This window comes from Cyclopterus lumpus, chromosome 16 (genome assembly GCF_009769545.1).
Source record: "Cyclopterus lumpus isolate fCycLum1 chromosome 16, fCycLum1.pri, whole genome shotgun sequence".
Classification (NCBI taxonomy): domain Eukaryota; kingdom Metazoa; phylum Chordata; class Actinopteri; order Perciformes; family Cyclopteridae; genus Cyclopterus; species Cyclopterus lumpus.
Window position 1 is genome coordinate 7,997,640 of NC_046981.1, and position 13,152 is coordinate 8,010,791.

The 13,152-nt window shown below is 41.6% G+C and overlaps 1 protein-coding gene across 1 annotated transcript; it reads left to right on the forward strand.

Moving 5' to 3' along the window:
• Positions 1-7,094: 7,094 nt before the first annotated feature.
• Positions 7,095-12,512, forward strand: si:dkey-79d12.5 (maternal B9.15 protein). Its single transcript, XM_034553375.1, has 5 exons — positions 7,095-7,309; positions 9,965-10,142; positions 10,277-10,414; positions 10,562-10,889; positions 11,311-12,512. The coding sequence occupies exons 2-5, from the start codon at positions 9,970-9,972 to the stop codon at positions 11,521-11,523; spliced, it is 852 nt and encodes a 283-aa protein (XP_034409266.1). The 5' UTR covers positions 7,095-7,309; positions 9,965-9,969; the 3' UTR covers positions 11,524-12,512.
• The last annotated feature ends 640 nt before the right edge of the window (positions 12,513-13,152 follow it).

The following is a 13,152-nucleotide window of genomic DNA, read 5'->3' on the forward strand; positions in this document are numbered from 1 at the left end:
AATTTAGAGTCCTTAATTAGGTAAAACTCCCAAGTTTCACAATAAAACCACAACAATTTCACCACAAGGACTTTCCCTAAACTGTCGAGGAACTATAGATGTACCAAACAGATGGACAAAGTTAGCTCGCTGGTGAACATAGCGAGAGTATTTAGCTGCTAAAGACCTGCATGTGTCTCTCGGGGATTGAAACAGAGATGAAGAGAGTGAATACGGGACTTGTATTCATCAGCCTGACAATGTTGCTCTTTAAGTGCTTGGTGCATAAATGAGCAACTGTTTGCTAACCAGTTTGCCATACCAACGTAAAGGTTTATGTCAGTGTTGTGTTTACAGATTGTTCCACTGCATCCCTGGGGCCAAAAACAACCGTTAATCAAGAGTAAAGGTTCCAATCTTAAACATCATTTTGGTTTTTTTGGACATCTCTTCATTTCTTAGCATGAACCAGAATCTTTAATTGAGCATTAGAATAAGTTTTATTTTCTCCATTTTTAAAGAGCTAACCAAACAGATAAATGTGATATTAATGATTTTAATATGGGGGGGGGGGGGGGGGGGGGGGGAATGCTCATTATGCCTTGTTGCTGTGGTTTGCCTGCGAGGCGCTCAACTGAGAAAAGCCAACTTTTTCAATCTAAAAAGACGGCGCTGCGTCTAATGCATTGCGAGAACAAATAGGTATCGACCTGCTAAGAGGAGGGAGGGGGAGGGGGGATGAGCAGATAATTAAAGGTCAAAGGAGGTGTGTGCTGCATTCGCTCATACCGTTTGTCAAAGAGGCAAATACACGTCCAATACTTAATCACATTACTGGGGACCAGAGAGGACACAGAGCGACTGGATGCCACGAGAAACACTATTCAGACAAACTATTCCCCCAGCTCAAGGACAGTCATTACCTGAGGAGAAAGAGGCAGCATGTGTGTGAGGGGAAGAGATGCTTCTGGCGCTGATCTTGAAAGGGCCCGGCCGATCGATCGCATTAAGCTCCCTGCAAAAGAGAGAAATCAATATGTTTTTAAAAGCGAAGCAGGCTGCATGTGTGTGGGCTTCATTGATACCGCCAGACGCGTTCAGAGAGAAGCTGTTCCTGAAAAAGAACGATCACATTTCGAGGTCAAGTGGTTTCATTTCCAATACTTAACTACACAATCCCGACACTTGTGAGAGTCTTGTACATGGAAAAAGAAAATGTCTGTTTATATGAAGTGTCACAGTTTGGGTTCTCAAAACTGAAATACTGGCCAGTGTTTGAGGAGCATCAATGACACACTGACAAAGAACATAAGTAGTATTCAGTTTAGAGGAAGTTGTGCAGAAGCTACGGGTTAGAAAGAGAGAAAGAAAGAAGCTGAATGATCGAAAATGAATTGCTTGTTTAAAGACACTGTAATGCAATCAGTCTTATAGTTTGCAACATGAATTGTCTCCAGAGGTTTGGCTCAAGGAGATGGAGTGGGAAGGAGGTCAACAAGAGCAAAAGAGTGAGAGAGAGAGACAGAAGAGAAACAAAGACAGAGAAGGAAATTTAATTTCCATAAGTCGTCAAAACAATGCTAATCAACATCAAAGACACCCACTCACAAATGAGAGGCAACCAAAAGTATTCACAAAAAGGCCCCGCAAAAACACAATATTTCCAATTTGAGCACACAAATTTGACTAAAAAAACATAAAAATGGAGGGGTTATAGTTCGAGATAGCTGATTAGAGATAGGAAACAGGCAGGAATTCATGGAGGAATCAGAATGATCACTTTTTTGTCTATCTTTCTTCATGTACTTACACAGAAATAAAATAACAGCTCGGGACAAGGTCAACCAAACACACTATTAGACAGGAGAAATAGTCAAAAAAACAATAACATACAAAATAAAACGTTTGTATACAAGTCAAGTGCTTTAAGTTCAAGCAGATAAATACATACTGGATGGATGCACATGGACTGGATGATTGAGTACAGTGTGTACATGTACACATGTCTGCACACTGTAAATAGCTTGTAGGATATGAAGGTTAAAGGTTATGTCGAAGGTTGACGCCTGTCTGTAGCAGTGGAGACTGAAAAAGAGCAACGTGCTTTAAAATATAAAACTTTCCGTTTCATGAGGTAAGAAACATGCAACCACCATTTAAAACTGGAAGAAATTTGATAAAAGAAGCCAGCCTGCCCCCTAGTGGTCGCAGAGAGAAACACAGGCTGGCTGGTCAGGATGCAACGCAACTAATTGATCGATACCACCAATACTATCTGCAAAGCAGTGGTGGAAAGTGCCATTTAATGAGGCATTGCACTTTGAGGTTCTAGTATTTTACTTATTTTATGACACTCAATGTGTTTCTTCATTTAAGAGGGAAATGTAGTTATTCCTACATTCACTGTAGTTAGTTAATTTGAAATAATGCGTACACATGAACACATTAGTAATTATAAAATACTCTAATATAACACTCTAAAAGAGGTCATTCTGTATTATGAGTTTTTCTTTTGATGCTGTTTTAAGTACAGTATGGCATATACTTGCATACTTGAAGTTAAATAACATTTTGATTGGGGGGATTTTTTAAAACTTGTAATTTATTAGGCTATTCATCAAATTGCTGTATTTCTACAATTATTTGTAATAAAAATATCTCAACACTTCATCCACAAGTACTAACAAGTAAATTACAACAATACGAGAGGACTTTATTTATGGGAAGAGAAAGAAAAAAACAACCAGACTGAACAGAAGTCTCTTGTGAATATGATATGAGCTTCTCCTGTGTGATTTAGAGCTGCAGACTGTGTTGCTATGAAATGCTGGTATTTATGGATGCTTTACTGGTCCTCAGCATGCAGACTCACTGTGGCCAAAAGAACACGAGGTGTGTAAGATACGACTACAATTACTTTTGCTCAATAAAAAACCAGAACATTGTAGATTTTTTTGCAATTTAGCACAATATACTATTTCACATTTCCCTCTCAATTGAACACGTGATCATCCCACTGGGCTCTCAGAATAGCTACCTGTTCAACTCACTGTCTGTGACTGATCCCCGAGGTTTGAGTGGGCTGTCAGTTTGGGTTTAACAACCACGTGTTCCGGCTGCGTTCACGTCTTCCTTGTTAATCCTCTCAGAAAGGTGCTTGAGATTATGCCTGTTCTTCTTAATATATATATATATATATATATATATATTGTAACGTTTCGCTACGTTTGTTTATGACACGGAGACTGGTTATTGTCCTTGGTGGCATGCTTTATTGACAGCCGTTCATGAGACACTCACATGCTACCAGCACCGACACTTTTACAACAACACGGTTCCCGTCACACACACTTAACTCCCTCCTTCCCCCAGACAGGTCAAACCCCGCCTCCCCTCCGTTCCACCAATCACAGGCACGCACCTTGACCATCATGTCTGCGATTGCTAGAGAGGAGGGGTTGCTGTACAAAGCCCTCTTTACAGGGTCGCTACAATATATATATATATATATATATATATATACATATATATATATATATATATATATATATATATATATATATATATATATACATATACATATACATATATATATACGTAACGCTCACATAAAAGGCAAACGACCGGTCTTCTCGAACAAGCAAGCAGTTAGCCATTTAGACTTGAAGATTCAATTCTATTATCTTTACCAGCAGTTTAGTTTATAAGAATATCCCGCAGCTGGTGACATAATTTAAAGTTTTTCTTCAAAATAAATAGTTTCAAATGTGCGCCGTAGAAGACAAGCCACATGTTTACAGTGACGGCAAGTATGAATTTCTACCAGATACAAGCGAGCGATGAGCGAAGACGGGAGCGGTTGTGCAATCTGCTTTAATTGGCCAAGACATTGTGCATCCAAGACGGGGTGGTGGCTCCACCTAGCGGCCACTCCAGGAAGCGCAACTCAAACACTATTTTAAAACTATTCTATCCAGCCACTTAGCTTTCATTGTAAAATAATGATAAATGACAATAAGTATTTATTTTTTCAATGTGGTCCATTAATCCAGAATGTCTAAACTAGGCTACCACTAAAACCACCCTGTTCTCTGCTGCCAACAGTTGGGGCTTTGCCCGACTTGCCTCAAATGAACCAATTAATACAAAAATAAAAAACAAAACAAATGGTATATAAAACAGATAAAAGTATCTCCCATAAAATAATTATAATTTAACAACATAATACATATAATAAATGCAACACACCTAATGATTACTTTTACTCTACACATCCCATGTGTTCAAGGTGCTGGAGAGGCTGGTCTTGGCCCACCTCCGACCGCAGGTGAAATCATCACTGGACCCTCTGCTATTAGCTTACCAGCCTCGTGTGGGAGTGGACGACGCCATCATCTACTTGCTGCAACGAGCTCAGTCGCACCTGGATGGAATCGGTGGCTCTGTGAGAATCACTTTCTTTGACTTCTCCAGTGCATTCAACACCATCCAACCACTGCTGCTGAGTGAGAAGCTGTGGGTGGTGGTGAGCAACGCATCCACCGTCTCCTAGGTTACTGACTACCTCACAGGCAGACCACAGTTTTCAGCAGGGCGATGGCAGGAGGCAGGGCCATGGAGGCAGGAGGCCGGCCCACCAGGCATGAGGCATCATGAAAGAGGCCAGACCAATGAGGCACAGAGAAGGAGGCAGCGCCATTGGGATGGAGGCAAGGTCCAGACCAGGGGCTGAATCCAGGAAGCAGTGACAAGGACCCAGGACCCAGGACCCAGGACCCAGGACCAGCTTCAGACACAGCCAGATCCAATGGGCCCTATGAGATGTGAAGTCACAAAGACTCCGGGGAGGAAGTATGTCCGACTGGGCCGTGTGCTGTCTGGGACGGTGGTCTGTGATGTTGGAGCCCCACAGGGCACTGTTCTGTCTCCCTTCCTGTTCACCTTGTACACCAGTGACTTCCAGTACAACTCAGGGTCATGCCATCTGCAGACGTTCTCTGATGACTCTGCAATGGTCGGGTGTATAAAGGATGGAGGGGAAGTGGAGTACAGGGCAGTAGAGGATGACTTTGTGGAGCGGGCCGGTAGAAATCACCTGCTTCTGAACGTGGCCAAGACCAGAGAGATGGTGGAGGAGTTCAGGAGGAAGACGACGGCTCCACAACTGCTGAGAGTTCTGGGAGAGGATATAACATGGTGGAGGAGTATAAGTTCCTGGGTGTCTCCATCGACAACAGACTTAACTGGAAGGCCAACATCAACGCTGTGTACAAGAAGGGGTGGAGTAGACTCTTTTTCTTGAGGAAACCTCGATCTTTCGATGAGTGCAGCAAGATGTTGGAGATGTTCTAGTCTGTTGGACCAGTGCTCTTGACTACTTTTCCGTAGTCTGCTCGGGGAGCAGCATTGGAGCCGGAGACATCAAACGACTCACTAAACTGGTGAAGAAGGTCGGCTCCATCATTGGTTGCAAACAGGACTAGCAGGAACAGGTGGTGGAGAGGAGGACACTGAAGACATTATTGTCCATATTGGATAACCCGGACCACCCTATCCACCACCTACTGCAGGGACAGCGGAGCACCTTCTCCAACAGACTGCTTCAGCTCCGCTGTCACAAGGACAGATACAGGAGAACATTCCTGATACAGGAGAACATACAGGAGAACATTCCTGATACAGGAGAACATTCCTGCCCACTGCAATTAGACTTTATAATAAATCACCTCTGGCCAGATCATCCTCAAATTGAATAAACATCAATAACCCTTGCACCGCTTCACTTTATATATTTTATACTCACTTATATATATATTTTTCTTTTTTTTTCATTTTCTTTATTATTTAATTGTTCTTGAATATGTCCTGCTCTGCTATTTTATTGTATTGTATATATTGTGCATTTTTTCATACTTAATATTAATATGTTTATGTTGTACTATGTAACTTTGCTTGCTGCTTCTACAAACACATGTATCTATCTATCTATCTATCTATCTATCTATCTATCTATCTATCTATCTATCTATCTATCTATCTATCTATCTATCTATCTATCTATCTATCTATCTATCTATCTATCTATCTATGTATTACTGATAAGACATTATGAGCCTATAAGTAAAATGCAGGACTTTTCCTTGTAATGGATTACTTTTAAATTGTGTTACTTAAGTGTTTACATAAGATAGTAACAGATCGGCCTAATCATGGGACCACTTTCTGATAAGGCACCCTTTCAACCTTTGGCTTGATTCGTATGGTTAAACAATGAGTGGTTTATCGGCTGTAAGCCATAGATAATGATAGCTTTTGGTTTGCAACGTTTTGAAAAATAGATATAACTTTTTTGACAGCTCTTCAATCAATCTATAATATTTTGACTTAAGTACAATTTTTAGGTACTTTTCCTTTTCTGTTTTTTAATACAGTTTAGAAAAATAAAAACCTATGACCATTCCTTTATTATGATTTTAGTAAATTAAAATGCAGCTTATATTAATGCACCATTATTAATACTTAGATAAAGTATGAAGCACAACATCACATAATGTGTTTTCCGCTCCATAATGAGTTGCTTTTATTTTGATGCTTCAAAAACAGTTTTTGCTCAGAAGACTAAGATACTTTTTCTTATTAGAGTTTTATATATAATAGACGTTCACTACTTGTATCTGAGTGTTGTTTTTACCTCTTTTTTTCACAACAGAAATGTGTTCTTACAACTGACCTATAAGGCAAATAATCTACCTTTCATAAAGGAATTAGTTATACCCTTTAAATGAAAGGTGCCTTGTTAGCCTGTAGAAAAAAAGGGGCACACGGTCACCATCTCAGATCTCACTATTGTCACACAGTCAACCCTTTGATTAATAATTTTAAAAAAGTTAAACAACCTCAGGGAGTTACAATATCGGATAAACACGAGTATTACCTTGCACCCGATGTCATCATAGGGTAGTGATTTGTAGGGACGAACACACGCACTGTAGTTGTAACAGTGCGTTTCCACACACACACACACGCACACGCACACACACACAATCAGCTGTTTACCTTGACTGCCCATACTTGGGTGGGCAGGGTGTCTCTCTCGCGGGGAGCCAGTCAGCGCTTGCTCACGGCCTCGAGTAAAGGAAGTGAGTCACGCTGACTGTAATGCTCCGTCTCTATTGCAGCAGCATCGAGAGCTGAACGGGGAACAAGGAAGCAACATGTGCTGCCCATAATAACTCCTACACAGCAGCCCAGGCAGCCACGAGTCAAGAGACAGGAGACAAGGAGGCGAGGACGCTCAAGAGCATATTCTCCCGACCGGACACTTATTATCGTGAGTACCACACTATGTTTCATCACTTGTATGTTCACTGTGGCGTATTTCAATTGTGATTGTAGCTTATTTTAAAAACACGTCATTTGTAGCTGTCGTGTTTGTTACATTGTTACAACGTTGATGTCCGTTCTCTTTATTTGTCTTTCATGCCTCGCTCGGTGATTTTTTTATTATAAATTGTTTTTTTTATTTTTTATCTTGCGTTTATACGCAATCTCCCCCCCCCCCCGACTTCTTGCTACTTTTACTAAACTTTTTCTATCGACTAAGTACGACTTTTTAACCCGACGTGCTCCACTGCTCTACTACCATATACATTGGGAGTAACTTGATAATATCGGCAACCTTCTCTACCGAAAGTACATCCGTCTCTACTGATTTCCTTTGGGGGGGGGGGGTTCCGCACAGTGAGAAACCCCAACTGCGTTATTTCCAGCTTGTAGCAGGAAGTTTCCTTTATTACATCAGAAGAAACAGACGAAAGAATACATTAGCTGTCGATCAATTTGAGTTGTTCTCCTTTATCTGCTTGTAATGGCACATCCATGAGCAGACACACACACACACACACACACACACACACACACCCGCACACACACACAGTGGTGCCTTCACCGCTCTGTTTTGTCTTCCTTGTTTCACACACGTTTCTTTTGTCACTCAAAGTGAATGCGGAGGAAAATATGCTGCAAGTGGCAGCCTGACATAACCTAAATGAAGTCAAACACACACTGAGCCAAAGCAACATGCTGTCGAGTGCCAAATGAAATCAGATGTCAATCTAACATCAAACATACACAAACACAGTTTGTATATTATCAGCAGGGGCCAACTCTTGTCGTTATTGTTATCCAAAGCCAGGGTCTGAAGGACAGAGGGTGTAGTGTGCCTTCAGTCAGATTTGTGATATTGGGCTTGATAAATAAAATGGACGTGCCTCTGCAAATGGGTCAAGTTGTTGTCTTCACACGTACAATCAAATCAGCAGAGTCTGTGATAGTGGCGGCAGGTCACTCTTCAGTAAACGGACACACAGTAAGCACGGTGTGCAGACTGAGAAAGCCGGACCTGCTCGTCAGTTGCTGGGAACTTTTTGCTTCTTTTTTTTTAGGGCATCACTGAACCTCTGATGATATCATGCTTGTAAATCGCTTTGGATAAAAGCGTCAGCTAAATGACATGTTATTTAGCTGACGCTTTTATCCAAAGCGATTTACAATCATGTTACATTCATACACTGTAGACACAGCTACAGGGAACAATTCAGGGTTAAGTGTCTTGCTCAAGGACACATCGACTAGGGCGGATATTGAACCACCAACCCCCTGATTGAAAGACAGAGCTGCTAACCACTGACCCACAGCCGCCTAGGAATCCTGTATACAATTCTCAAGCGTGAGATTGAATCTCCGTGAATATTTCGAACTTCGGTTTCAGAAATTGTGTAATTTTTACAATGTTCTAACATTTGTAATCTCTTTTTAGAAAATTGTGAAAATGACACATTTTCAGTGTAAACGTTCTGAGCTTGAACGTCTTCATTAAACACAGCATCTGTTTTGAATACCTGTGGCCTCTTGAACGTGACGTTGGAACGAACTACAGGTACAAGGCTGCTTGGGCCAACGGGGCTCACATTCCCGACAGTCGCAGCAGAAATCTGAAACTGGAAAACCTACCAGAAAAACCTGTGTTTGTGTGTGTCTTTGTCAGATGTTGCAAAATTAATAACCGTTGGCTGGCGGAGACTGTTGAAATGAACATATTTACTTGCTGAGTGATTGACAGCAAAGCAGAGTTACTGTATATAAATTAGGGAAGCTTCAACCACAACAGTCTGAAGAATATGTGCTATATGACCCGGTTTGCCTGGCAGACTATTAATTGACTGGAACATCTATAACATTTGAGGATTAAAGCAAAACATATTTGTTAGGGACTTAAAGTTACTACTTTTGCGTGTTGTGTCACAGGCTCATTACGACGCCTAAGTGGAGGCTGTGGCTACTTTTCCCAGGGCAAATAATAATTTTCTCTCACAACATAATATACAGGCTGAAGCAACAGTGGTGTGTTTCAAGCCACAATAACAAATTACTGTCTGCTCCTCAAAGTTCAAGGCACAACATTTTTTTGTCAGGGACCTCAGCAGGATGTTACCACGCTGCTCTCGGTTGGGCTGCACAGTTTGACTAGCCTTGGCCTTTATAGAACACACTAATCTCTCTGGTCAGGCTGACATTGGCACCCAACCCAAACAGACGAGCTATCAGAGGATAAACAGCACACTGAGTACATTGGATTTGCATTAAAAAAATACTTAATGATTAAAAAGCAGCGCTTGTTTGCATCTTTTTTGCATGTATACAAAGTATTCACCAAGCCATGTAAAAGGCCAGGCACACAGAGGTTCCCAAAAGGTAATACAAATAGGCTCAGGGGCAACCAGACAAGACAGCGCTGTTATCACTGCAGCTGAAGTTCCTGCCCTCCCCCCACGCATATCATTGAAGGGATCTCACATTCTGTTGCCAAAAACTCAAATCACTACTTATTACAAAGCCACATACTCATAATCACGTACACACAGAAACATTTGTTTGCAACCTCATGGTTTAAAAAAATTAATAAAAAAGTCTTCCGTTCCTACAGTCACCATGAAAAGAGAGGTGGAGGCCGGAGTGAACTTCCTCAAAAGCCTGGCTGTGGCACGTGGCAAGCTCAGTGAAGCCAAAGCAGAACTGTTTGCCGAGAAGCTACAGGAACTTCTATGCAACAAATATGACGACCACTGGTACCCTGGCTGCCCCAGCAAAGGCCAGGCATACAGGTAATTACACAATGTATTTGTGTAGTCCCCGCAAAGATCATATAATTATGTTCTTAATATAAGCTGCGAATGCTGCATTAAAAGGGGAGGAGATCCACGAGACAACTAAATCTTCAACATTGAATCCTTCACAGATGTATCCGGATAAATAACGGAGTAGCCTGTGATGAAGTGATCCTGAAGGCATGCGAGCAGAGTGAGCTCACACCCAGTGAACTTGGCTTTCCGCGTGAGATCACACTGTGGATCGACCCTCTGGAGGTGTGTGCAAGGTGAGTCACTGGCTGGCCTGCTGAGGCAGAGAGACAGACACACTTCCAGAACAAAGACCCATTTCTCCCGATGAATCATCGTCATGATGAATCAAATGTGGGAAGTAAAAAGTGTGTGTTTTTAAATAATCTACTCCCTCTTCTCAGATCTGCAGAGAACGGCCGGCCGTTCACAGTAGCCCGTTTCGAAGAGGAAGGCGTGGAGGTAAAACAGGCGGACTCCTCGGTGGACCTGGGAACTCTGGACACGTCGGATTACCACTCTGCTACTTCTTCGGATTGTAGTTCCACTGCGTCGAGTGACACAGAGGAGGAGGCTAAAGATGGCGAGACGGAGGGAGAGCAAAAAAAAGAAGGGAAGGATGTCATCAAGAAGGATGCACCAGAAAGCAACACCTACGCGATAGCAATGGTTCCCAGGATTCGGAAGCGGCACGACGAAGGACCAAATAAGATTAAATACGTCAGAAATATGGTAAATGTGGTCAGTTTCTGGGTCATCTGTTGGTATCTCACAACTAAGGGACAAGCATGGTGATGTTCTACTTTTTTCTCATTGTCAAGAACATTTCTCACAGAAAGAAAAATGGCTACAGTTGGTCTGAGCTTCATTGTTGTCCAAAATATAAAACCAATGAATTGTTTTATACACAACTACAGAGAATTGACAATGTATTACTGAAGTATAAAATGAATCCTGACATCCATTTTGTGTGTTAGTCGTTAGCTAACTACTCCAGATGTGCGCTCATTCCCATGTGTCAAAGTTTCAGTATTGCATGTTGTTGAAATGAAAGGTCCACTGATTCCTCCCTTATGGACAAAGTGTGTGTACCACGCGTGCTGGGAACTATCCAGCATCCCTTCTAATCTCTTGTACTCCTTCCGATCCACAGCTCCCTGCCAGCCTCCAGTACTTCTACCACCCTGCATCAGTTTGGCCTCAGTATAAGAAGGGCGCTCCAGTGTTTCTCAATGCAGTGTGCGCGCCTCCGCCGCATCCTCCTCCGCCACAGCAGGTATTTGGCTACTACATCTTGCCGCAGCCATCTCCTCAGTTCATTCTGCCTCAGGCCGCTCTGCAGCCGTGGGGAGCTGTGAAGGGATAGACCGTCCAGGAAGTGTGGGGTGCAGGTGGATAGAGAACCTTCAACTGAGCCATGTCGTGTCCGGCTCTAAATTCAGCTAACCCTGGGCCAAAAAATTACTTTTTTAAAAACTGTCTATCTCAAATGTACAACCTGTAATGATTACTCTTTCCTTTTCACTTCTGGTGACTTGCAATGCACAGCTTATATACTCTGTCAGGTCTGCATTGCAAATGTCTTTTCTTCACATACTGTAAACGTTGAGAATGACTTCAATCACTGGGTGCTTGGACTAACTCAGGACATCTCAGCAATACCCTTCACACCAAATGGTTGTCTTTTCTAGTGGTATTTCTTTTATTATGTCAATATCTTTGTATTTTCTCTGAGAAAATATGATCCATGGTGTGTTCGTCACAGTTAATCAATGAAAAATGTGATTCAGGGGTTTAATCTATTGCAGCAAGAGTGACAATTTATGTATTTTAAGAATAATATTTTTACTAAACTGCTTGTAAATAATACAGAACTTGGATACCATTGACCGATGCACATTTTTTAATCTCACTGTCTTTTTGTTGTAATTTATTTGGCCACCAGTGGGTGGCACTCAACCTATAGCTAACACATGAAATTGTATATTTTTGTATGAACAGTGGCTGCTGTATTTTACAAATCTAACCTCACAGAACACAAACCTGATATTAAATAGCTTAAACTATCTTTTATGTTAGTACAATGTATTGATCTGTGTATCTTGTACAGCCTACTTAACGTTTTTTTTTTTTACAAATAACTTTCTTTGCTATGGAAATCTGCTATACAGCTATATAAATCCTGAATAGTTTTCACCAACGGACTCGCATATACTGTGATCATTTAATTATATTGATGCATATTTATTTAATGCCCATGCAACCTTGAAACTCATCTCTGTGTGTAAGCATTTTTGCATTGGCTGTTTCCCTTCTTAATGCAGCAGATTAAATCCACTCATACCTGGAATCACACATTGTGGTCTTTTGCTGATTTCTGTAATCAACACTTTTCAGGAGAGTGTTTGTCGCTGTTTATAGTGTTTTCTCTCACATACATATCTGGACTTGGTCTAAAAACACCTGCCAGTCAGAATACACTCCACTTAATGCCACTCAGAGTGGCAAAGTCCGTCGTTACCGTCAACACGAGCAGGAAGGACTCCTGTGCGCGATGCGTCATTCAGCCCAAGGTCATGACGCTGTTCCTCCTTAAACTGGCTCAAGTGAAGAGGGTGAGGGGGAAACTATTTTGACTGGAGAGTGAAGGCAAGGACGACTGTGAGTCATTGGACCTTGCAACAAGGATCAAAAGATGAAGCATGAAGGAACTCGACCACGAGGTGTCACTCTATAGCTGCGGATGAACTCGTGCTCGCCACTGTAACAGCGCGTTATCAATAAATAGAAACAGAAACATGTAAAATAAGGCTCCTTGGAGTTTTTTATAGGCATTCTTATTTTTGCTAAGAAAAAGATTGATACGATTATGTTTTTTTTCCCCTGGAAAAATAGTGATTTCTATCTTGTGACGTCTTTTCTAAAATAATTTCTGGTCTACTTCTCTGAGAGAGCATCGTGTAACACACACACACACACACACACACACACACAC

Excerpts from the sequence above, each read along its gene's own strand:
- si:dkey-79d12.5 (XM_034553375.1), top strand. The coding sequence starts at position 9,970 with ATGAAAAGAGAGGTGGAGGCCGGAGTGAACTTCCTCAAAAGCCTGGCT. Across the intron at positions 10,143-10,276 it reads AGCAAAGGCCAGGCATACAG|ATGTATCCGGATAAATAACG; the intron begins GTAATTACACAA and ends AATCCTTCACAG. Across the intron at positions 10,415-10,561 it reads CCTCTGGAGGTGTGTGCAAG|ATCTGCAGAGAACGGCCGGC; the intron begins GTGAGTCACTGG and ends CCCTCTTCTCAG.